Source organism: Mesocricetus auratus, unplaced genomic scaffold, assembly GCF_017639785.1.
Source record: "Mesocricetus auratus isolate SY011 unplaced genomic scaffold, BCM_Maur_2.0 Super-Scaffold_100008, whole genome shotgun sequence".
NCBI lineage: Eukaryota > Metazoa > Chordata > Mammalia > Rodentia > Cricetidae > Mesocricetus > Mesocricetus auratus.
The window spans coordinates 56,735,078-56,760,781 of NW_024429192.1; the positions used below are offsets into that span (position 1 = coordinate 56,735,078).

Sequence of the window (25,704 nt, forward strand, 5' to 3'; positions counted from 1 at the left end):
GAGACAGTCTCATTTTCATGGGAGACATTCTCATTCTCAATCAAACACCATAGTAGTGTTTCTTTTCTATTTAACAGAGTAATTTGAGGAGTATTGTGTTAGTTCTTCTTTGAAGGTCCGGTAGAATTCTGTGCTATATCCATATGGCCCTAGACTTTATTTAGTTAAGAAATTTTTAATTACTGCTTCTATCTCATGGTTGTTGTGGATCTATTTAAATTATTTGCTTCATCTTGATTTAATTTTGGTAGGTCATATGTATCTAGGAATTCACACATTTCTTTTAAATTCTCCAGTGTAGTAGATTTTTTTTTTAATTTTGTTTTTCTTCTAGTGGGAAGAGACTTTTAGAGTGAGTCCTTATGGTTCCGTGTATTTCCTCAGAGCCTCAGTTTTAATGTAATAAAATCAGAGGCTAAGAGGAAGCTAGTGGTAAACCTACACAAGGGTAAATATACACTGGCCCCACAGAAAAGCAATTATCCAAGTTTAAGAGACTTCAAACCTGCTCTGTGATGACAAGCATGCAAGACTAATTGAGAACTGCCAATTATTGAAGCACACTTTTATGAGGAAAACTTTATTTGATCCTTGAAACAACTCTTACAGAGTTAGTGTTAATATTTTTCTCATTTTCCCAGCTTAGGCTTGGGCTTAGTAAAGGAAGCAGGATCTGAGCCCAGCAGGGTGTCTTAGAACCCACACTTCCAGCACACATCCATTTGGAGGAACTAAGAGAGTTGGGCTGACTCAACCCTTCTTTTGGTTGTTTTTCTAAAGGAAGTTTCTATGTTATTTTTATTTATCTCTTATTTTTAATTATGAAGCTAGATGCTTTCAATATAGAAAATTCAGACAAGTGAAAAGAAACAAAAACAGTCCACCCACCCAGTTGTCTGACTGTCTCACAGTTGCTAATACTAGGTGTTTATTCTCTGAGATATTTCTCAGTGTGTGTTAGGGGTTTATTTCCGGGCTAGCTTTTCTAATGAGATAGCCATGGTAATGAATACATGCTATTTTTTTCGTTGTTTGCAAAGTCTTTAATATAAGGAGTTTTTATTATTATTTTCCAGCTTCTAGTAACTTAATAGGTTATTATAGTCAGTCATAACTGTAAGGCTATAAACAGAAGCACAACAAGCATTGGAAACAGAGGGCCTGTTTTGAGCCAATCATGCAGAATTTTTCCCCAAGCCAGACATAGTCATGTATAACTTTGATCTCAGTACTTGGGGGAAATGGAGGTAGGAGAATCGGGAGCTCAAAGTCATCCTCTGCTATATATTAAGTTTGAGGCCAGCCTGAGCTTCATGAAACCTTTTTCAAAAAAAAAAAAGCACAGTCAACAAATCCTTTCTCAAGAGAAAGCATCGGAGAATGGCAATTTCCTCCAAGCCTTTCTATGTCCCTCACTGCCGATGTACACACTGGAAGTCTCTGCAGATTCTGAGCCCGTAAACCTAGCTAGGGTGGGGAGCAGTGCTACTTGCAGCAGAGATTTGGGAGGGGCATGTAAGCAGCAAGGTCTCTAGTCCCTTTCTCGCTCCTGATCATTGTCACTGTCTTCTTCCTCCTCTCCCTCCTTGTCTCCATTGCTTTCCTTCTGCCTTCTCCTTTACCTTCATGCCTCTTCCATCTCAAGTGTGGTTTTATTCAGGTGAACAGTGTCTTCCACAACCCTGGGTGTGACACTTAGGGCAACAGGAGTAAATCTAGAGTGTCTGTCCTAAAAGGGAAAGGGTATTTGAGAACTTGGGGGTGAATGGGGATCCTGGTGCAGGCAATGATTATCAAAAAACAGTCCAAAGACCCTAAGTGAAAGGGCTCCTGGCAGTGTTATGCAAACCCCAAACTACATCACTAACCAGAACAACCCACCATGCAGATCTGTGCCTTCTTTCTCTGCCAGAGAGCAACTGGAGGCATTTTTATGAACCATTTGCTTGAAATAATTTTCTACAGGGAAAAACTCACTGCCAAGTTCTGACAGGAACAAATTTGAGCTCTTCCACCTGGATGCCAGGTTTAGACAAAAGGATCTGAGTTTTTATAGCCTCCTGCGGGTATCTGGGAGGCATCCTAGCCTCATCAGCATCCATGCCTATGTTCACCCTGGGATGCACAAAGCAAAAGCCAGGCTAACATGTTGCCTGTGGGGTTTATGTAGAGATCGATAGACAGCTGTCTTTCTATAGTCTAGGAGCCAACAGCACAAAATTTGGGTAACCTCAGCTCTAATTACATAACTCCATGGTGTTACACGTTGTGGTCTATTTTGAACAATATATCTTAGACTCAACAATGCCAAATTCAGACTGAAATAGCTCTGGTGGACTTTAGTCCATCACATGCCTAGAATTTGAAAATATCACCCAGGGAGGAGGCAGTGAGAAAGTCTAAAAAGAGAACTTCAAACCCATGTGATGGGCTTGTTCCATTTTCATTTCTCCTCTCCGTGAGGCTTGAACTCTGCCTAAACTTATGTGTTTGGGTCATTCTCATTTGCTTAAAAAGTTATAGCTAGGAAAGAAAGGGTTATTCAGATCTAGACTGTGTCAGTCAAAAAAAATTAGAGGAAGAGAGTTTATTTTAGCCTTTAGTTTCAGAGCTCTGCTGTTTCTTTGTGGTAAAGTGGAGCATCGTGGGATGCGGGCCAAAAAATGGCCATCCAAGAAGGGGAGAGAGAGAGATAGACAGACAGACAGACAGACAGACATACAGACAGAGAGAGACAGAGACAGAGAGACAGACAGAGAGACAGAGACAGAGAGACAGACAGAGAGAGAGAGAGAGAGAGAGAGAGAGAGAGAGAGAGAGAGAGAGAGAGAGAGAGAGAGAGAATGCTGTGGGGTAATGATGCCCACTTAGGTATCATTAGTTAATTCTTTCTGGAAACATCCTCACATAAGGTCCCAGAAGTTTGCCTTCTAATCAGCTAAGTACTTTTCACTCCAATTAAACTGTCTGTCATACCTTGGATCTGGTTTACCTGCTGTAGCTATCACTCCAATTAAAGTTCTACAAGTTTATAAGGTTAGAAAGAGTCCAAGTTTGGGATTTATGTTAAAAATTATATCCTATCATGGCTTCAGGGTATGACACCAGATGTGTGATGCCAGGTGACTTGAACACAGGACAGTTTTCTAGGTCCTCCTTTTCTTCATTCTGTCTCTTCTATGAAAGCCATTTGAACAGTTAGTACCACAGTCTCCCCATCTACAGAATGCCGGTTACAGGTTCTTCCTGCTTTCTTCCCTGTATGGAGAATCAGCTTCATTGGATGGATGCAGGGATTGGGACATGTGGGTAGAAGGCTCAGAGCTACTCTACCAGTAAGATAGCCTTGCCAAGCCTCAGTTTCTGCTTCTGTAAAGTGGGAATAATGTCTCTTCCATCTTATTTGAAGTAGACATTAAGTAAGATAATACAGTTAGTAGCACTCTAGTATACTTAGAGCACAGAACAAATGTAAATTGTTATCATTGTTATTCAGGAGATATGGGGACTGGATGAGGTCATGTCTGGAACGTACTCAGAAAAGACGAACGAAAGACACAGCGGAGATTGATGATATTGCAACAAACTTGGGAGTTTCCCAAGAGATAGAATATGTCTCTCGGTCTGACTGAACTCTTGATGCCCTGGGCTGCTTCACTGATTGAGGGCCAGGTTCCCAGGCTTGCTCAGTGGATTAGCTGGAATTCCTTCCACATTCTAAAGCTAAAGCTAATGATGTGTTGAGCAAGGATTGTCTTTGTTCTCATGTTTATGTAAGTTGGGTCAGTGAGACTTTGGGGGCAAAGCAGTTGCCAATGGAAACAGCATTGTGCTTTGTACTGGGGACAGCAGGCCTCCTTCCTTTGTCTTCCTCACCCCCTGCCCCACCCCAACCTGCCCTCAGCCTTCCACACAGTGATCACTTGACCTGACTTTACTGACTCCCAAACCATACTTGTCTGAGGGCAGCTAGGGGCGCTCTGCAGCCAGTGTTCCCTCAGCAGCCTCCTAACCTTTCCTAAGGCTCCTGGTGTCTCCTGACTGTTGGACCTGTCTTTTTCTTGGAAAACTATAGATTTTGATCTCATATTTTAGGTTTCAAAGTTGGGTCAAAAGCAAACTTCCTACTGAAAGCTTCTCAAGCTTCCCCATCTTGTCCTGGAAGCTCCTTTACCTAGCATGCCCCAGGTTTAGATTACCAATTTGTACTTAGTGTCACACCTCATTTCTTTCATATCCCTGGAGAGTGAACTGTTCTACATAATTTCATTTTATAGAGAACTTAAATTTCACTCTAAGGATCTCCTCCTGAAATTCCACTTTCACATTTACTGGTGGTAAATAATACACAGTTCTGAAGTACAGTCTATACTTTCTATGTCTTATATACAGGGTACTGAATACACACCTCTCTTCTTGATGCCCTAGGGCCCACTAATTTCAGGGATGAGTAGAGAGCCTGCCAGGGCCCAGTGTGACGACTAAGTTTGTTTTTTCTATCACCTTCGCTGAGGGTTCCTTCCAACTCAGCCATGTAGTTCTCAGGCTGGCCTGTATTCAATGGGACCTGATCCTTGCAGGCCCTAGAGCACCTCCCTGTCCCATAGCCATGTTTCTCTCAGGTGATGATGATGTTTCCCATAAATACAGCATTTTATTTATTTAATGTGTTTGTGTGTAAGCAAGTGTGCCCATGCACACACTTACGCGCACATATAGAGGTCAGATGACAACTTGTGGGAATCAGTTCCCTCCTTTCATCATGTGGGCCCCAGGGATCAAACTCAGGCCATCAGACTTGGTCTGTTTCCTGCTGAGCTGTTCCACCAACCCATGGCAGTGATGATTGTTTTGGACTTTGGTTTTGTTTTTGTTTTTTAGAGACAGAATTTCTCTGTGTAGCTTTGTAGACCAGGCTAGCCTTGAACTCACAGAAATTCTCCCACCTCTGCCTCCTGAGTGCTGGCAATGATGTTTTTTTTTCAACAGCACACTCAGTGAGGGTATTCTCTAAAGCTGAGTCCCAGATGCCGAGTGGAACAGCAACACTTAGAGAGTGGGGTTGATTCTCCCAGCTCTGGGCGTCTCCCTCAACTGGTTCATGCGTGGGTCACTCCACCTTCATTTTGCTTGTTTTTGTTTACAGAGATGAAAGCATTTCTGTCCATGTGAGCTTGCCAGTTTCATCCCTGGGAGCCCCACAGACCGGCATTGTGCTTGTCATTCATGAGGCTGTCAGCTCCGTGATAAAGCTTTGACAGGTGTCTGACAGTGATGAGGAAGCCTTCAACCAAAACTTAGATTCCCCGGGCCAGGGGTCTGCCTCACTGATCCGTGTTCTCATTTCACAAATCTCTCACAGGTTTGCTGGGGTCATGAACATATGCTACTGGCATTCTGCCAGGGAGAATAATTTCTGAGGTTTTATAGGTGATTGCTTTTAATTTAACCTCCTTTTGCATATATATACCATACCCAAACCATGCTTCCTCTAATCTACAGTGAACAATGTCATCAAATTCAAACTGGGAAAAGGGAAACATCTGATTGGAGTTGAAGCAAGGTTCCCAAGCTGAATGATGATTTCACTGTGGTTGGCCAGATAGAACACACCCCTCTCTAAGTACATTTATAATGGTACTTTATTTGCATTTCTAAGCACACTCAAGTCATCATCTTTTGATTGACAACTATATTGAATCCTTGCCTTCATCTTCTGAAACTTATTTTGTATTTTCTCAATTTTGAATAGATTCCTTTTTGTTATAGCATGTTGCAATGATATGTCAATCTTCTCCCAGCCCCTCATCTCACCTTTCCCAGGTAATCATGGCAAGCATGTAAATACAATCTGTTTGTTTTCAGATTAATTGCTAGGGAATGCCCTGCATGTAAACTTATATCATAAGTGATTTTTTCTAACAATAAAAACAATGCATGTTCATTATATAATTGTAAAACAAAGAAATAGTAGAAAAGAAAATTCATTGTTAATAATACTCAGAGATAACTGCTGTTAATCCTGACCAACAAATTGTACCCAGCAGAGTACCAAGAATGCTTTGCTTGACACCAACAGTGAACTCCCAGTCAATATCTTCCATTTGCCACTATGAGAACTCCCTTGTGTTCTTTTCCTTCCTTGGGTTTTCTTCTCTGTTATAATAGCATAACCTACCATGTATAATACTTCTAGGTTGATCCCATACTGATAGCCACTATTGGTAGTAGTTTTAAAATAGAGAATAAAGTTAGTACTGATTGGCTTTATCGTGACTTCTTCACTTAACATTCTATTAATTCTTTCTTGATTCCTTAAATGTTCTTTAAATACACAATTATAGTGACTGCATAATACTCTAACATGAGGATGTGACACAATATAGTGAACTATTCTTTTTAAAGTATATTTTATTAATCCTTCAGGATTTTATAAATGCATACCATGTATTTATAAAATGTAATTTGATTATATTCACCCTCTGCTCCTCTTAACACCTCCCTTTCCACTGAGTCTGGTTTATGTCAACTGTATACTCAAGGGTGTGGGGTCAGACACTGGCGTGTTGTCAACCTATCAGGGGCCACACCCTTAAAGAAAACCAACTCACCTTCCCTAGGAACCACCAACTGCCTATAGCTCCTCAGCCTGGGGTAGGTGCTCATAATGCTCACCCTTCTCCATGCTGGGATGTTAACTAGCTTGATCTTCTTCAGGCAACCACATCTCCCATGTGTTCATGAGCATAGCAGTCCTGTCATGTCCAGATCCTTTCCTCCCTGACCTCTATCTTTTACAATCTTTCCATTACCTATTCCATGATGGCCTCTGAGCCTTAAAGGGTGGAGTTAACTGTCTAATTGATAAATATTTTGGATATCAATAATTTGTAGTCTGGGATTGGAAAATGACTGTTAAGAGCTGCTCTCAAGGACCCAAATTTGGTTCCCAGGTTCCCAGGACCCAGGGAACAACCACCTGTAATTCTAGCCTTAGGGAATCAATGCCACCTTCTGGCCTCCTTGGGCATTGTACACACACACACACACACACACACACACACACACACACACACACACGCACGCACGCACGCACGCACACATGCTGTCTCTCTCACATACACACTCACACACACTCACATGTGCTCACACTCACATACACACCTTTGAAAACATACAATTTGTGATTTTATAAGCCAGTTATTGTATAGCTGACAGTGACTTTGACTTCTGATCCTTCTGCCTCTATATCCCAAAATGCTAGAACTACAAGTATGTGCCATTGCACCTCTTTTTATGGGATGCTGGGAATTAAACCCAGACCTTAATGTATGCTAGATAAGCACACACATAACTGAGGTAAATCCCCATCACAGTTTTATTTTGAAGAAAATCTTAATGAATAGCCCAAGTTGGCCTCAAATTCACGATCCCCCTGCCTTAGCCTCTCAGCAGTGGGATTACAGGTGCATGCCCCTATACCAGGTAGCCCTTGAATTCTAGCCCAGACTTTAAGCTCTGCCTTAAACAGGGGGGTCTTAACATGGATAAATGGCTGGTATCTGCCCATCTTGACTTAAGTACCTTAGAACAAAGCCCCAAGTTTCCTTTCCCTACTCACTACCAGCCCTTTACTACTCTCTCGTCCATACCCATGAGAAACACAGGGTTGGGTGGTCTCCTACAGCTCTAGTCATCTGAAAGAGAAGCACAGAAACACTAAGAATTGGATGGTTCTCTTAATGTGACTTCCCCTACCATCTTGTAGTTTTCAGCTGGAAGACAACTTTGTTCCCTTCTCACTGTGAGACATTGCCTGCTTCTGGAGATATATTTGGTTATTGTGTCTAGGAAAGAGGTTTCTAGGGGCGTCCTGTCAGGTGTGATAGGATGCTGCCAACTGTCCTGCTATATGCATGATAGGTGTGAGATATTTGCTTTCCCCTGGCTACCTTAGCAATGTGACACAGTCTGGAGGGTTTAAAACAGCAGATTTAAAACATTTCCTCATGGTTTTTCGAGGCTAGAAATCCAAGTTCGGATATCTACTGGGTAGAGTTCTTTTTGAGGGCTGTTTAGGAGAATATGTTCCAAGTTGTCCACCAGTTTCTTATAGTTAGATGTAATGTTAGTATTCCTTGGCTTATAACTGCATCACTCTACTCTTGGCCTTCATGCCACATTGTAAGAATGTGTTTCTCCATGATATCTTTCGATTTGAAAGTAGTCATACTGTATTATTGGCTATTTTATTATTAGTCAATATAATCTTAACTGGCTGTATCTGTAGCATTATTTCTAATAAGGTTACACTGTCAGGTACCAAGAGAGCTTTAACCTGTCTTTTTTGTGAGGAGGACAGAGCTCAACCAGGAGGAGCTATTCTAAAAGGAAACAGTCCAACCCAAAACATAAGTCTGGGTGCTACTGAGAAAGTGGTCCTTATCATCTGTGCATCACCCCAGGGAGGTTAGCTAAGATAGGAGGGAGGTGATATATAACCTGAATGGTGGTATTGCCTCCAAATTCCTATCAAATCCCCAAAACTATGGTATTAGAAGTGGGGCCCTTGAGAGGTAATCAAGTCCCATGAATGGCATTGATGCCCTGAAGACCTTTTCCCCCCGTACCAGGACATAGTGAAAAGATGCCATATATGAACCCAGAACCAAGTCCTTACCAGACACCTTGACCTTGAACCACACTCACACTGCCAAATGCTGCCTTCAGATTTGTCATTTAAAAACTGTGTGGTCTAAGATCAGAGCAGTGTGAACAGACCAAGACTGGTGGGAAGGGGAGCATGGGGAGTCCTGAAAGGAGGAGGGTATGCAGGAATGCTGTCAGTAAAAGGGCCAGTGACCTTATCTTGGAGACTGTAGGTCATTGTCACCTCTAAGATGTGGCCACCCTCACCTACAAGGATGCTGTGACCCAGACAGAAGGAAAGATTTGGAACACTACACCAGCTTGGGGTGGGGGCTGGGGGCCACGGCCTCTGCTTCTGTCATCTTGTCATCTGAACCTACTGTGTCTTGGTCCAAGCACAACCTTGTCCTCTGTCTCGTTAGGGGTGGGGTAGGAGAGAAAAAAGAACTGCACAAACCCCAAAGTTTTCAGCAATACTTTCAAGCTATTCTGTCTCTCCAAAGCCTTCGCCTTGTCACACCCACTGCCACCCACAGACAGCCAAACTTAGAATATGGAAAACAGGAAAAACAGCAACACTTGGAAGTTCCTTCTTTCTAGAGAGAACATTGCTTTGGGTGCATCCCCCCCCCCACACCCACCCATGTCTTTCTGATTGCCAAACCCTGCAGCAGGTGGCCTCATTCTGAGCCATGTGGCTGCTGTCATACCACCTGCTTGCTTCTTTCTCTGCCTTCAAGAACTCCACAGGAGAATGAACTTCCACAGCACCAGGACCACTGGCCTGCTGTGTATCTGCACCTGGGTACTTTAACCTGTTGTCTTCACCCTTACAGTAATTTTGTCTACATTTTCATGAAGAGACCACGTGTTCTCACCAATTTGAGTTGAGCCAAGGTGTGTGTGTCAGGGGATGTGGTCAAAGAAGCAGAGGCTGTGTCATCCATTTGCAGAATGGTGAGCTGCTTCTCAGCAGTATAAAGGCTAGTTGGTCACACGGAGTGGGAAGAGATCTTCAGAGCCTTGTGTCTTTATGTCATGGCATATTCCCGCATTTGGAGCCCTAGTGTCTCCTTTCATTTGTCCCATGCAACAGCTTTGGGCTAACTTCTGGCTTCTAGTCCCTCTTTAGTCTCTGCTATACCTCATGTTTTCTGATGTCAATACCAGCCCAGGCTCTCCCAGTCTTGTCTTCCAGCTCTGTAGCTGCACTCCATTGCTCCTCTCTTTCCCTTGAAGGAGAAGCATGGTGAGGTTGTGGGAAAGCCTTTATTATGTCTCAGTCCCACGAGGGCCGCCATATTTTCTAGAATCTTAGCTGGGCTTTTCTTACAGGGTGAACCTGGTCATTCCTGTCCACTGATACTTTGTGACTCGTAGCAACAACCTCTGAGACTGACTATGCCTTCCAGTTGAAAATTACAGTTTCATTGTTGTTACTGTAGGAATGGATAACTGGCCATTAGTTAATTCTCATTATCCCCTTTCTCATTGTTACGGAGAATGCCTAGACATTCAGTTCTAGCCCACGATAAGACAAGATGCATGGAAGTGCCTTTGAAGACCAGGGCATAAGTGGAGAGGGCAACCGATGGTCAGAAAGGAAAAAAGAGTCAGTGGGAGAGGGGCTACCCCAGCAGAGAACAACTGCTGTTCTTTCTTAGAATTTCCAGGCCAAGATTCAGTCATGTTTTTGCATTAATGAATTACACACAAACACATGCGCACACGCACACCCCATGGCACATGTGTGGAGGACAATTTGTAGAGTGTGTTCTATCCTTCCATCCTACCGGTTCCAGGAATCAAACTTGAGTCTAAAGGCTAGGCAGCCGGTGCCTTTACATGCTGAGCCATCTCACTGCCCCCTACGTTCATTATTAAACATGCAAAGTTTCTGCTATTGTCTGGATCTTTGTCCCCTTCAAAATTCATGTTGAAATTTAATTTCTATTGTAACAATATTAAGAGGTGGGATACTTACGAGGTGACTCAGTCTCAGGGCTCCATCGCCCCTAGGTATGATTTTTGTCTTTATGAGAAAATTTGGTCCACTACTGGGTCTTTTACCTTCTGCCTTCAAATGACACAGTGAAACTCAGGGCTGTAAACCAATGAATTTCTGTTCATTATAAATTAATCAGGCATTATGTTTAGCAGCAAAAACAGACTAAGAGAGTCTTATTTTAGGAAAATAAAACCTGAAGAAATTCAAAGTTTTAAAAATAAACTGTTCATAGAAAAGGTGCTGAAGAATTTTAGATATGAAGAAGAAAACACTCTCTAGCTAGTCAAGATATGTATGGGAACAGACAGGGTGATGATTACATATGTAAAAGTGATAAAGTTGGTGTTTAGGTTCCCAGAGATGATCACATTGCCCAAATTATGTGTGTTGGGAAGTGTTGGCATCTACTACAGTTATTTTTGGTATCAATCCCAATTATAACTGAAGATTTGTATGGACAGTGTCCAACTTAGGGAGCATCTGGCTAGGACTCCTCATTAGACACGCCTTATTTGGATATAGAAGTTGCCTTCATGGAGGTAGCTATTGTTTGCTTGTCCCATTCTTCAGAGCATGTAGGAAGATGTCCTTCCAGCAAATGCAGTGCTGTTGGTGAGTGCATCAGCGGTACTCAGAAATGGCTCCTCCTCTCTTTCCTACAACTTGCCACCATTGTCAGTGTCCATTCCTGTAACTTCCACATGCATTAGATGGAGAACTGCCTGGTGATCCACATTAGACACCGAGAAACACTTTTCTCTGTTGCCCTTATTAATTGTGGAGGGCATGCCTTAGTAACCTAACTCCCACTTACATAGAAGACATATTTCTGGTGTTAAATGGAGCTGGGACATATCACTTACAAAGAACTCTTCTCCAACTCTTCATTGTAGAGATGGGAACAGCCTGCAGAGAAGGGGAACATCCATTTCAGAGTATTACTGCTGCACATTTGAAAGGAGAGCATAGGGCCCAGTAGGTGCCCTGAGGGGTCCTGAGATAGGAGTCTTTCCTGTAGGAAGAATGAGCTTCCCTCTGGACAACAGTGTGCTTGCACTGGGCATGTGTTTCAGAGCCACAACAACAAAGGCTGCTGCCAGTGAATGATGCTAGTGTCACAATTAGAAGATTAGGTCAACAGAGTGAATGTAAGACAAAGTAATGGGGGAGACAAGGGATGGAAAGTTTATATTGCAGTTTGTAGGATGTAGTTCACGAAAAGTACATGGAGGTTTACAGGTTAGAGACTTGGCTTGTCATTCTAGAAATAAGAGACTCTCAACTCTCTGTGCCTCACATTTCTCATTTTAAATATGAAATTAATAGTGCCATCTATGCTTGATCCCAAACTTGGAGATTTTTTAGATAAAGGTCCTAACACAAGGCCAGCATAGTGTGGGTACCTGGGTTAACCAATGCTGGCTGTTCAGAACATACTATTTAGTTTCTGATAATGAGATTTTCCACAGATACTTTGATCATCAATTTCTAATTTAATCATATTATAGTCAAAAAAAGGGTGATTTGCATACTTTGAACTTGCCATTATGACACAAAATAAACTTTGTCTTTGCAAATGCTCTGAGCCTTCAAAAACATTTCCACAGAAATTGAGTGGGTCAAGCTGAGGGAAGGTATTCAAATGTGCTTCCCTGGTTCTTACTACCAGAGGGAATTGAAATCTCTGACTGTAATTATGGATCTCTCTCTCTCTCTCTCTCTCTCTCTCTCTCTCTCTCTCTCTCTCTGTCTCCATAATTATTAGTGTTTGTTTGTTTCATGTACTTTGAACCTTTGTTTTTATCCACATAAGTACTAAGCATTATTCAGTGCACTTGATAAACTGGTCCTTTGATCATTATGAAATGACCTTCTTTTTCATGGGGAAATCACTTCCTGCCAAGTCTACTGGATCTGGTGTTTATATAACAACACAACTTTCTTTTAGTTATGGCTATCATCCTATTTTAAATCCATTTTACTTTAACCTACTTACATATTTAAAGAACACTGCACATGAAATACAGTTTGGATTTGATTGTTTTATCCAACATGACAATTCTGTTTTGGGCTATGGTATTTTGATAATTGATACTGAATGTGAGCTTAAACCTCTTGGTTTTTTCCTACTTGTTTATGTCTTTTATTGGTGACGTTGTTGCCTCTTTCTCCTCTGTTTTGCCTTTTGCTTGGATGAATTGAATATTTTTGATGATGGACTTTATGTCCTCTGTTAGTTTATTAAGTTTTGAATAGTTGGTTTAGGGCAGATAGTATTTTCACTTATGACAGTTATTTGCAAGTGATACCATTTTTTTTCATTTTTACGAGACAGGGTTTCTCTGTATTGTTTTGGAGGCTGTCGGTCCAGCCCGGCCTCGAACTCACAGAGATCCGCCTGCCTCTGCCTCCTGAGTGCTGGGATTAAAGGCGTGCGCCACCACCGCCCGGCTAGTGATACCATTTTTATACAGCATGTTTCCATTTTACCTTCTAAAACATTGTGCTGTTGTTGTCATATATTTTATATATACTTATGCTGTAAATCCCACACTAGATTGTTAATTGTTTTTGTTTAAATAGTCAATTATAAGCAAAAGGGATTTAGGTGGTAAGAAAAAGACATATTTATCAGTGTAGTTACCAGTGCTCTTCATTTTTGTGTATAAATCCAGTTTTCCATATAACACCATTTTTTCTTTCTTCCAAAGTGTTTCCTTTATTTTATTTATTTATTGTGTATATGTGTGATGTATGTGTTTATTGTGTGTGTGTGTGTGTGCGCGTTCATGCACATTCATATGTGGATACAGACATATGTATGCTGAAGTGCACATGTGGAGGTCAGAAGACATTCCAGATGTTGATCCTCACCCTTCTACCTGTGTGAGACAGTCTCTTCACTGTTTGGGACTGAGTGGTAGGAACAGGTACTGGCTACCCCGGTGTGAGCCTGGTCCATTATCTAGCCCCTTTTCGTGGTCTCTTTTCTAGCCTCACTCAGGTAGCTTCTCATGGGTAGATCTTCTGTAATTCTGTGCCAGAAAGGGTAAGGAACTGGTCTTCAAGCTTCTAAAGATGCTCCTGTTTCCTCCTTTGATTTCCCCCTAGGTATGCTGGGATTGTAGACACTTATGCTGCTGCATCTGACTTTTACATGGGTAAAGTCTGAACTCAAGTTATGCCATTGAGCCATCTCCCCAGCCCCAGAAGGGCCTTGTTTTAATATTTTGGTCATACACGTCTGCTAATAAATAATTATTTTAGATTTATATATCTAAAAAGTACTTAACCTTTGTTTGTGAGAAATGTTTGGCTGGGTATAGAAGTATTTCAGCAGGTTTATCTTTGAGTGCTTTAGTGACCTCACTCCACTGTCACTTTGCTTACGCAGTTTCTATAAAAAGTGTCACCATCCTCATCTTTGCTCCTCTGCATATACATGCCTTTCTCCCTCTCATTACTTTTAAGATTTTATTTTCCCTTTTTATTTATTTGATCTGGTTTTTATGTGTATAATTTTTTGTGCATTTCTTGTGTTTGGGGTTTGTTGAGTTTCTTAAATCTGTGGAATTTTGTAACTTTTGCCAAATTTGAAATGATGTGACTTTTGTTACATTATTTATCCATACATCTTTTCTGCGGCCTTCTCTATCCTCTAAGGATTTCAATTACATGCTGTAGCCTATTTAAAATTGTACCGTACCTCACTGATGCTTCAGTTTAAAAAAATTATTTTGTCTCTCTCAGCATTTCAGTTTGAATGGATGCTGTGTTATGGCAATGGGAGGGTGTATTTGGAGATGTGCAAGTGAAGGCCAAAGGACAATACTGGGTGTGGGTTCACCATCCTATTTTTTGGGGGGGGGTTTTCGAGACAGGGTTTCTCGTGGCTTTTGGAGGCTGTCCTGGAACTTGCTTGGTAGTCTAGGCTGGTCTCGAACTCACAGAGATCCGCCTGCCTCTGCCTCCCGAGTGCTGGGTCACCATCCTATTTTTAAGACAGGATTTCACACTGAATTTGGAGCTTCTGTTTGGCTAAAAGAATAGCCAATGAGCCCAAGAAATCGTTCTGACTCTGCTGCCCGGAACTGGGGTTTTTAGATACACATTGCCACACCCAAATCTTTACCTAGATCTTAGGGATCCGAGCTCAGATTCTCATACTTGCACCAAGCCCATCCCCCCAGCTCCTCAACAGTTTCTACTGTTATCAGTAGAAAGTTCAGTAATCTTGTCTTCTGCAGTTGTCTAACCTGCTGATAATATGATCCAGTGCATTTGTTATTACTAAGGATAAAGTGTTAAAGTATTCTATTGCTTGTCTTCTATATTTTGAATACGTGAAATGCATATATAGTGAACTATTTTTAGATCATTTGTCTACTATTTTTAACATACACACGCACATATATATAAATTCTGTGTCTGTTTTGATTGGTTTTTCTCTTTACACAGGTTGTTTTCCACTTTTTTGTATGCCTGCAGGCTTTTTCTTTCTTTTTTATGTTAGGCATTGTGAAATGTGCCTTGGCCATTGCTGAGTATTTTTAGATACAGTCAAAGTGACTTGGGAAAAATTCCATTCTTTTAAGTCTTAAAATTTGGTAGTCAAGACAAAGCAGTGTGTAGTTTTCCTGTTCAAAGCAAGACCCTACTAAGTACTCTACCAATATCCCATGTATCTGGAGGGTTTGGGGCTGAGCGGTGGGAACAGGTACTGGCTACCTGTGTCATCTCTTTTGGTGATCTCTCTTCTAGACTCACTCAGGTCTTCACATGCATAGGTGGATCATCTGTAATTCTGTCCCAGAAAGGAGAAGGAAGTAACAAAAATCTTATTGTTGACTATAAAGCACTATCCCAGTGTAAGGTCTGGGACATGATTCTGATTGTTGCGATTCATAACCAAGTTTATTGACAAGTTTTCTCTCCCAGTGCCCATATTTCCATGGCTTCTTTCACCTCAATGCATGTACTCCTTTGCTTCTTTTCCTTCAAATTATGTTGGTCCCAGCTATGGAGCTTTGAAAATAATTATTAGGTGGCAGGAGAAGGGTCCCTTACTGGTCCTCCATCCAGCCTGCTTCCCAGGATGCACTAGCACTTTTGAGTAAAAAAGAGTTCCTTTAGGCCTCATTCCTTCTCCTCTCAAGACATAAAGCCAAAAGACTAATTCCATGTTGCCCAGGAAATGGATTCTTTAATTACAGATAGGTTTTCATTCACCATCTATTCCACCCCTTGCTTTTTAAAAGGCATATCCCCTGACCTTCTGTTCTAACCCAAGAAATCCAAAACAATGTCTGTGTTGCTGAAATTCCTGTAGTTTTAAGTAAATTACCCTAGAATGTTTCAGTGCATCCCTAGGGAGCAAACAAAAAAGTAATGAGGCAAGACTGTAGTGTCAAGCTGAGCCTAGATTTAAGAGCTAAATTATTGGGAGTATTTTACCTGGTTGATACAGAGAGGAGTGGGAACAACAAAAGAGTCTCTAACCATCTGCGTGACCCAAATCTATGACTCAGAGGCTCTGGCTACCACAAGCCCTCTATGAAAGACCCAGTGGCTGAGAGATCAAAATCCCAGCATGTCAGGTGGGAAACATAGGCAAGGGCTCAAGGCCAAGGCATGCTTAGAAGACTGGGAAACTAATACATGCCAAGGGTTATGTCAGAGTGAGGTCAAGTCTGGCCCGGGGTAGTATCCATTGTTAACTTGGTGAGAAGGTGAGCTCAATTCTCTTGTCAATACTTGTCCCAATTTTCAGTCAGCGTATGTCTTTGGTAATATTTTAATTTATATCCTCTAAATAGATTCTTATTTCAAGAATGAACCACATGGTAGGATCAGCTAAGTGGAAATGAACAGCTAAACATGAGTTTTAGCATGTAAAGTCTTATATCAGATAATGTATGGGGATCAGAGCTGAGTATTAGGATTAGTGGGGATTGATGGATTATTAATTTATTAATTTAGTCACTAATATTTATGGAATACTTTCTTGGCGATGGATACTAAGGATAAAAAGATAAAAGATATCATCTCACCCTGAGCAGAGGAGAATATGTAGGTACCACGGGAGTGAGATCACTTTCAGGAACCCAGAAAAGGGCTTCTCAGTCTGCGTTCAGAAAAACAGTAGGTTTAAGGGAGGACTTCCCAGAGGAAGTGATGCTGAGGCAGGGTATTGAGAGGGGAATGAGAGTTGGTAATATAGAAAAATAGAGGAAGTGCATCTCAAATGGGAGAAATAGATACCACAGCGCATAAGCGAGTCATTGCCAAAGGTTTGGAAAGGCAAACAGTTAATTTAAAGATGATTTATAGGAGGGCAATGTGCATTAATACAGAAGGAGTCAGATGAAGAAGGCCTGTGCCATGCTTAAGTGTCTGTCCCAAGACCAATCCCTTTAAAACAGACAGGAGATCTGCTGGATCTGGGTTTGAGGAACTCTTTCAGGTAATAATCAGGGAGAAGGTTGGGCACAGACAAAGCAGGGAACCCAGCTTTCAGCACACGCACCATTGCCTTTCTGTCTGTCTGAATCATTCCTTCTCTATAAAACCTGTCACCCAACTCTTCTCTGCCTTGCTCTACCTGACTTCCTGCTCTCCAGTTTTACTTAGGTTGACTCAGTTATCCAGGCATACCACACTCACACACCTCTATAAACAGTAGATAAATATTCATTGTGTACCAGACGCAGCGCCTGGCCTAGGAGTACCAGAGATGAGTAAGTGTAGAACCCTCCTTTACAGGGTTCATTCGACTTTAGAAGGTGGCCTGGATACACATGGTCCCTTTGCTGTGTGATAATGGCTGTGGTACAGAATATACATCCAGTGCCCTGGGCACAAAGAAAGTGTCTTGTTTTCGGACCCTTCTTCTCCTCTTTTGACAGATTGTGTTTATCCACAGATGTCTGCCACTGCTGTGGGCAAGACAGGACAGGGTAATGCTTGTTCTACTATTTTGAAGCTTTGTGCCCTTAACCAGCAATTCTCTGTGGTTTCCTCACATGAAAAAAAAATGGATCGATTCATAGGTTATCCTGAGAATTAAAGGAGAACTGTGCATAAGATTTTGGGATAGTTCTTGGCAAGGTGAAATTACTTGCTCATTATAGCTATTGTTACCCTTACTTGTTATTCATTTTCTTCTAGGCACCTGTATCTTGTCAAGAAACTTCAGCCCCTCATTGTATGTTCTGCTGCTTGTGTCATTTATGTGCTGGTTCTCTCAATGATGATTTTACTCTCCATTGAGACAAAGTAGATGTCACATGCTTCTGTCCTCCTAGGATGCTACTAGTATTAGGGTGACCACTTTCTGTGCTTAGCAAATAAAGATGTGCTGGTCATCCTTCATGAAACAGATGCTCCTGCTTTGCTTTTTCCCCTCTTATGGTTTTAAGTCAAACTTATAAATGCATTTATTTTGGGTAGGCAGTGGTGGCGCACACCTTTAATCCCACCACTCAGGAAGCAGAGTAAGGTGGATATCTTAATTCAAGACCAGCCTGGTCTACAAAGTGAGTTCCTAGATAGCCAGGGCTACACAGAGAAGCCCTGTCTCAAAAAGAAAGAAAGAAAAACCAAAAAAACACATTTATTTTGTGAACTTTGCAACAAGTTATTATTTGTAGAGCTCTAACCTTGAGTTTCTTTGTGCTTCTGAGATTCTCTAGGGTTCAAGGCAGGCATGTGAAGAATCCTTAAAGAAAAAAAATCTTCCTCAAGAAATATGGATCAATTAACTGAATACTGTATCCAACCCCATAAGAAACTTTTTTCTTTTAAAACTTGGCCTCCACCTCAGAGGCCTCCCTTACCTCTGCTCTTCACCTCTGCATTTCTCCAATGACTCTGAATGGCCTTCCTTTGTTGTTTTCTAGAATTAACATCCTTTAAGTTTGTGAGGGGAAAAGCCCCTTTCTTTACACTGGGCTAGTCTGTTTGTTGTTGTTGCTGTCATTTTTGCATGAGTTGTCTGGTTGGTACAAATGACTTTTCTTTTGAACCCTATTTGGCCAACGTTAGGACAACAATTGCCTTGGGCAGTTGCTTGTCAAGCAGCATTTCTTCAGAATCCCTTGAGACCTCTCTGGGAATTCCTAATCATCAGCAGCTTGATGCTCTCAGTAACCAAGAAGCTGGGTCAGTCGCCTCTGAGAGTCATCCTTGGTGTTTGTTTCTAGGCCATAATTCATCCTGTAACATTCAAACCCCAGGAACGTCAAACCCAGTTCCATACAGTTATTGCTATAGCCTCTTCCAGCTCTCTGCTCACCCTGTATTTGCTTCTGCTTCTAGATCTACATAGCCAGCAGTCAGCACCAGTTCCTGGCCACAGGGCAGTATGCTGACCTGAGGGATATGGGTAAATACATGTGTACCGGAGTCACGGTTGGATGTCAGAGTGTGTTGGATTAAGAGGAAAAATTGTGTTCATGACACATAATTAATAACTACTTTAAAAGTGCTGACTGCCATCATGATGAGCAATAACTGCAAGTGGGTTGCCTTTTGAAATGCTCGTGAGAATACCACCCTGTGTACATGCAGGGTCAGATGCATGAGCACACACGTGTATGCATGGGACACAGTAGCTCATGATAAACAAATCCACCAGATCCTCTTGCTAAACGAACAGCAAGCATCCAGCTTTCACTGGGGCATAGGAACTAATCACTATCTCCTCCCACTCCTTGTGGCCTGCTTCCCTTTCCTCCAACGAGCTAGTTCTTTTCCAAAAGATAAACACCAGAGTGATGGGGAGCTGGGGGCGGGGGCAAAGCAAGTCTCCTAGTTGGTGTTTTGATGGTTCTCACATAGAAGCACAGAGCATCCTTGTGGATGTGCTGCTTCCGACTCTGTCAGGAGCAGCCTGAGATGTGAGGACAATGAAGGGGCTCTGTGAGGGTGGGGAATTGGAAGCAGAAGGGGTATGGAGGTTCTCACAGGTCTTCCTTCTTGTCTCTAGGGATGCTACACCTTTGAGACATCCCAGAAGCAGGCGAGGCTCCTAACCAGTGCCCGCTGTGCATAGCAGCCCACTGCTTGCCTGCTAGGAGGCGAGGTGCCAGCTCCGCGCACTCAGAGTGGTGCCAGATCAGGGAGCTGTCAGCTCAGCGCCTCCGCCCTCCGTGCCCACTCTTCTGGGAGTCCCAGGGTGGGCTGTGAGAAGGCGCGAAGCTTGTTCTCTGGCTGCAAGTTGACTTTTCCTCACTGTTGTTGCTGGCAGAATACATATACCAATGCGGACAAGCTTCTAGAAGCAGCGGAGCAGCTGGCTCAGACTGGGGAATGTGATCCGGAGGAGATCTACAAGGCAGCCCGACACCTGGAGGTGCGCATCCAAGACTTTGTGCGCAGGGTGGAGCAGCGGAAGCTTCTCCTGGACATGTCAGTCTCCTTCCACACACACACCAAAGAGGTAAGGGGTGAGGTCGTGATGCCCGGGGTCGTTTAGTTGGGCTTCCTAGAAAAGTGGACAGAGGTCTACCTTGCGTCCTAAGGGAATATAGAATAGTAGCCTTCAAGCACTTTGGGTCTGACAACTGCATTTAGGTCGCTACCAAATGCAACAAATTCCCCCATCCTCTCTAGAGAAGGAAAAATGATAAAGGCAGGTGTTTTGGGGGGACTTAAACTGGAATATTCTGTCTGTAGCTCAAGGAACTTCAAAATCTCTGGTATGGAAATAGGAGGTAAACAAGAATGCCCTACCACATAGCAGGTTTCTCTTGGTTGCTTCTTCCTGTCAGTAATCAGTCACCGGACTTTGATCAGGTGTCTTTGCTGCTAGCCAGGAGCATTTAGACTTTGCAAGTATATTCTGTTCTGACATTACAGATTTTTTGAAATATAAATTTTATTACATTTATTGGGGCGGGGTGGAATACTGTACAAGCCATTGCATAAGTGTGGACGTCAGGGGGCAACCTGCCCTAGTTGGCACTTTCCTTCCAGCATGTGGGTCCTGGGGCTTGAACTCGGGTCGTCAGGCTAGATAGCAAGCACTGCCACCCACTGAGCTGTCTCGCTAGCTCTATTTTATTGATTGTTTAACACATTGAGTCCTCTCCATAGGGTCTGTGGCTCAGGGTCAGGGAGGTGGGTATTAAAATTGGTGTTTACTTTGTCTAGAAGTGAGATGATGGGCAGTAAGGGAAGTGAGACTGAGCTGTCCTTCATGTCATCTGGATAAATCTAAGACAGAATCATTCACCACATGGAGAGGGGGGGGGCGGTCCTGCAAAGTGCTTGGCAGGGCAGAGGTCCCCTAGGAGGAGGTGATGGCAGACCTGAGATTGCTTTCCATTTCCGATTAGCAAGGGGCACTCTGTGATGGAATAAGTGGACAGGAAGGAGGTCCACTTAGCATCTTGTGTGGTAACATCCTTGGCAGAAGAACTGACTTGGTGTATGCATGTTTATGCTCCCCTAGGAATTCATTTTAATCGGGTATTAATTAAGGTTTGATTGCTGCTCAGGAAAAAATGTAACCCTACTTAATTAAGTTGATTTTTGGTTTGGGGAGTGCATTAAGAAGCCTGGCTGACACAAATCCACAGGCTTTTCTGACAGTTTGTCAGAACCACTGTGTATTGGTGGTGTCTAACAGAGAAAAATGTGCAAAGACAATGTTCTCTAAACAGAGATTCCCTGGGCAGATGAAGACCTGGTGAGCTCACTGAAGGTGGCTCTGCTTCATCTCGGTGGGGCCCACAGCCACTTTCAGATGAGTGTCTGTAAAGCAAGGGGATTAACTCTAATCCAGGGCTTCCTGCCTGGCTGTCAGCTTGCTTGTAGCTCACTTGACTCTCAGTGACAATCTCAGAAATCAAAGGCATGTGGATTCCCTTGTCATTAAGGGTCTGTGGGTAAAGCAATGGAGTATGAATGAACAGGAGTCCCACTCCTCCAGAGTAGGCTTGTGGCCTGTTTGGAGGTGGTAGACAAAGTCAGTTTCTATGGCAGTACCACTCCCCACCAGGCACCCTGGCATCTAGGAGCACTATCTAGCTGCATCCCCTGCCTTCTGTCAGTAGAATTAAAAGACTGGGACTCTGTTCCAGACAGTCTCTTAGAAGCCACATGAGCTTGTGCAGGTCTCTTATGTTCCCAGCCCTAGGTTCCCTTCTTTGGGAAATAATTTAAACAGACTTGGTTCTCTAAGTATGTTGTTATTCTAATGTAAACCCAAATTTCCCTTCTGTTTTGTTTCATTTTTCTCTTCCCCATTAGATGTTGATAATAATAAGTAAGCCTGAAGTAGTATAAGTGATTTCCCTCATGTAAGGTTTGGCTCATTGTAATTACAAACCTTATACATGTGTATTGGGCTCTGGTGTTGTTAAATTAAATACCTGCTACTTGGCATATACATCACCTTGTATAATCTCCATGGTAATCTTATAGATTTTATTAGCCATAATTTCAAAAGAGGAATGTTAAGAAAGGAATTTGTCTAGAGTTATAGAGTGTCTCAATAGTACAGCTAAGGTAACCTTCTGAAAGTCTGTTCAACATCCCTGATTCCAAAATCTACAACGATAGCATGAGAGATTTGACGTCTTCAGATTTGTGAATTAATGTGCAAGCCTGTACATGCTTACACTTTTAACTGCTGTCTGTCGCTGTCTTCTTTCTGGCCTCTGCCTCTCCTCTGTTTTTCTTTCTCTTTGCTCCTTCCCCCTCCTCCTCCCCCTCCCTCTCCCCCTCCTCCTCCTACTCCCCTTCCTCCTCCAACACCTTCTACTCCTCCTACTCCCCTTCCTCCTCCAACACCTTCTACTCCTCCTACTCCTCCTCCTCCTCTTCCTCCTCTACCTCTCTCTCCTTTACCGGGACATGATGAGGAACCTAGTAGTCTTACCAAAACAAAGATGTGGGAGAGAGAGACACCCATACTGCCACATATTTTCACTCACTCCAGTTCTTTGATTTCATCTCTCTGGGCAATAAAAATAAAGGGAACAGGGTGAGGAACCTGAATCTCCAGCAGGGACTTTCCTGGGGACCTGACTAGCAAGCAGAGTGCATTGTGGGTGGATAGGTGGGAGCAAGCTTCAGTATTTTGAGGAAGGAGCTCCTGGAGTGTGATTCTCTGTGTTGTTTAATACCTCTCAAGACTGACCACCTCACAAACCTTGCAAGTAAGCCCTTCCTTGGCGCTGGGGCCATTCACCCTTGACTCCTGCTTGACTCTAAGACAAACATCTGGCTTTTTGTTTAGAGTATGATTAGCAGTCAAATCTATGAGTATACAAATTTTGCAGAGGATCCTGACTTGCCAAAGCTGTCCCCTTCATCCCTGCCTTCAGTGAATTAAAGTAAATGAAGGAAAACCTACCCAGCTTTGCTTTGGGGCCTTTAATAGCTCTGATGCTATTTCAGGTCCCCTCTGCTTTGTTTTCCCAGCTCCTTCCTTTTATACGTCCCCCTTTTCTTCCTTTCTTCCTCCAATCATTTGTTAAAGATTTGCCCTAGTGCTGACATATAATAGAATGTTTCCATGGGATATAATTTTCATGGAATGGAAGCTCCATTTATGGGACATTTCTATGTGAGAACTGAATATCCTTCTTTATAAATGATTTAATCTAGACTCTGCAGACTAAAGTTCATAATTTTACTTCTGCTTCCCACATCAAAAGGTTTACTCTAATTGGGATCAGAAAGGGAACAGAAGATATGGACAAGGTAAAGAGGCCCTTTAAAATTCTATTGGCCTTACTGTGTGAATTATTTTCAACCATAGGAGTCTGATGGCTAAAATAATCTCATCACTTCATTACAATATTTTTCAGTCTTGAATAGTTAGAGACTACATAAATGTTTCACACTGAACAATTCACTAGACAAGCTGTAGTATGTCTAATATAGTAAAGTCTTACATGGCCATTTGAGAATCCATCATGACCACCGTTTTGATCACATATAGAATAAAGGCTATCAAGAAATATAACAAGAAATTTAGGATGTTGTGCTCCATCTTTAAAAACTATACTTGTAGAATGGAAAGATGTCTCAGCAGTTAAGAGTTGTTGTTTCTGAGACCCTGGGTTTGGTTCTCAGCACCTATAATGGAAAGCTCCATCTCTAAGAGATCTGACAACTTTTTCTAGTCTCCATGGGTACCTGTGTGCACATCCACATACACAGAAACATGGGCACAAATATAAGTCATAAAATAGATCTTTAATATATATTTCTCTTTTCAGTTTGCAATCATGAACAATCCTATTAGCAAATACTTTGCATCTTCATGATACCCCACAAAATCACAACTTTTGTTTTATTCACTTTGCTTTATTAATTTAATTTTATTTTTGAGAACTTCATGAGTAGTGCATCTATATCAACTCACATATTTTTAATAGTCACTTAAAGAGAAGAACTACTTGATAAAGAGAGATGGCAAGAATATGCTTGGGCCCTTCTTATACCTCCAGAGTCACTACAGATTGTACAAACCTTTGAGTGTCTCCTTTTTCCCAGGCCACATGACCTGCAGACAGGTTGCTGGTCTAGAGAAATGTCCCAACCTACATCCTGAGACAAGGCCTTGTAGTCCAGGTCATCTGTCTTCAGAGACTGTCCAGACAGAATTCTCTTTCCTTGTTGTGTTTCCATGGGAATGTTGTCAACCCTGGGCATTCAAACTATCATTTTTGGGGGACTTTTTGTAATAAGAGTGTGAGTGTTAAGTTAGAGATATGACCAGAGTCACTATATTAGCACTTAACTAGACAACACTTAACTAGACAATGCTTAACTACCCATTTTTTGTGTCTTTCCTTGTGAAATCAGTCTAGACCCTTTCTTTCTCATAGAAATGCACACAGCACAAACATATACACACACATTTGTCCACCCACCTGCCCCAGAGTCAAACTAAATCTGCCCAGTCTTCAAATAGGATGATGGTCTCAAGAGCAAAACAACTTCATTTTCCATTTTGGCCACCAAACTGGCATGGTATGTATTTAAGAAATGAAAGCTAGTGTCAGAAATAAAGCAGAATAAAACAGCCCCTTCAAGTGATTAAGGGGGCATTTGCCTGTGGAAGTGATGCTCCTTTCAGCATCCCTAAAGGTCACCACATATAGCAGCCAGTCAGCAGGAAGTGAGAAAGAACCACTCACCCATAAACCTGATGGTCACCACCGCACCTGCACCTGCATCCCCACCCAACGCCACTCTCCCTAACCCCTCACCCCCACCCCATCTTTCTTCCTTGGCTCTTCCCTTCCCTCCAGCTTTTCTTGGCTACCCTTTTCTTAGGCTGCCCTGATACACACTAAATGACAGCAGCTGTGGCCGACCCCTACCGGCTTCAGTGGTTACACTACTAAGGCTAGCCTATGTTCGTCACTGAAGGGATCTCTTGACTACTCTATCCTACCAAGGTTCTAGAGACTCTCAAATTAGTCCCATTCATTTAGTTTAGAACCATGTGTGTTCTAAGAGAAAGAATGGACAGAGCAGGGGCCATGTATTCAAGTGGGGAGCAATTCGCCATGATACAGCTCCATTAGATCGAGAGGAAAAGGTCTAGAAATGGCTGAAACATCCATTTCACTAGGTGAATGAGCAATTAGTGACTAAGTTTTCAGTAATTCACCTAATCCTTCACTGTTTCTGGTGCTCATTTATTCAAAACACTAGATTTAGACTCTTTAAAGTTGTCTGACAGCTATTGTCATCTTGGCCCCATTTCACCATCTTGAATACAATGTGGAAATGTTTTATACTCACTGAAATTTAGAAAAGCTGCACTTTAGTATTCAACTTTCTAAGCAATCTAGTAATGTTAAAAAGAACAAAAGAGTTTATCAAGGCATAGACTATACTTTATCTAATCTTGGCTCTTATTAGGTGGCATCTTTTTGCATATTTGCAATGTGATCAATTTCCATACCATATCATGATCAATTTCCAGCAAGCAGTCTCTAGCTGCCTGGAAGAAGTGTACAGAGCCATTCACTTTGTCCTTTCTAAAAGATAAAAATATTTATCTACTCCAGTCTCCTGTT

The 25,704-nt window shown here is 42.2% G+C and overlaps 1 protein-coding gene across 22 annotated transcripts in view; it reads left to right on the forward strand.

The window, feature by feature from the left end:
- Kalrn (kalirin RhoGEF kinase) overlaps window positions 1-25,704 on the forward strand; it is a 597,009-nt gene that overhangs the window by 284,198 nt on the left and 287,107 nt on the right. For all 22 annotated transcript variants that reach the window (XM_013114480.3, XM_040750870.1, XM_040750875.1 and 19 more), the window contains exon 11: window positions 19,905-20,096. In XM_013114480.3, the coding sequence (XP_012969934.1) occupies window positions 19,905-20,096 (192 nt within the window). The remainder of the gene's footprint in view (window positions 1-19,904; window positions 20,097-25,704) is intronic.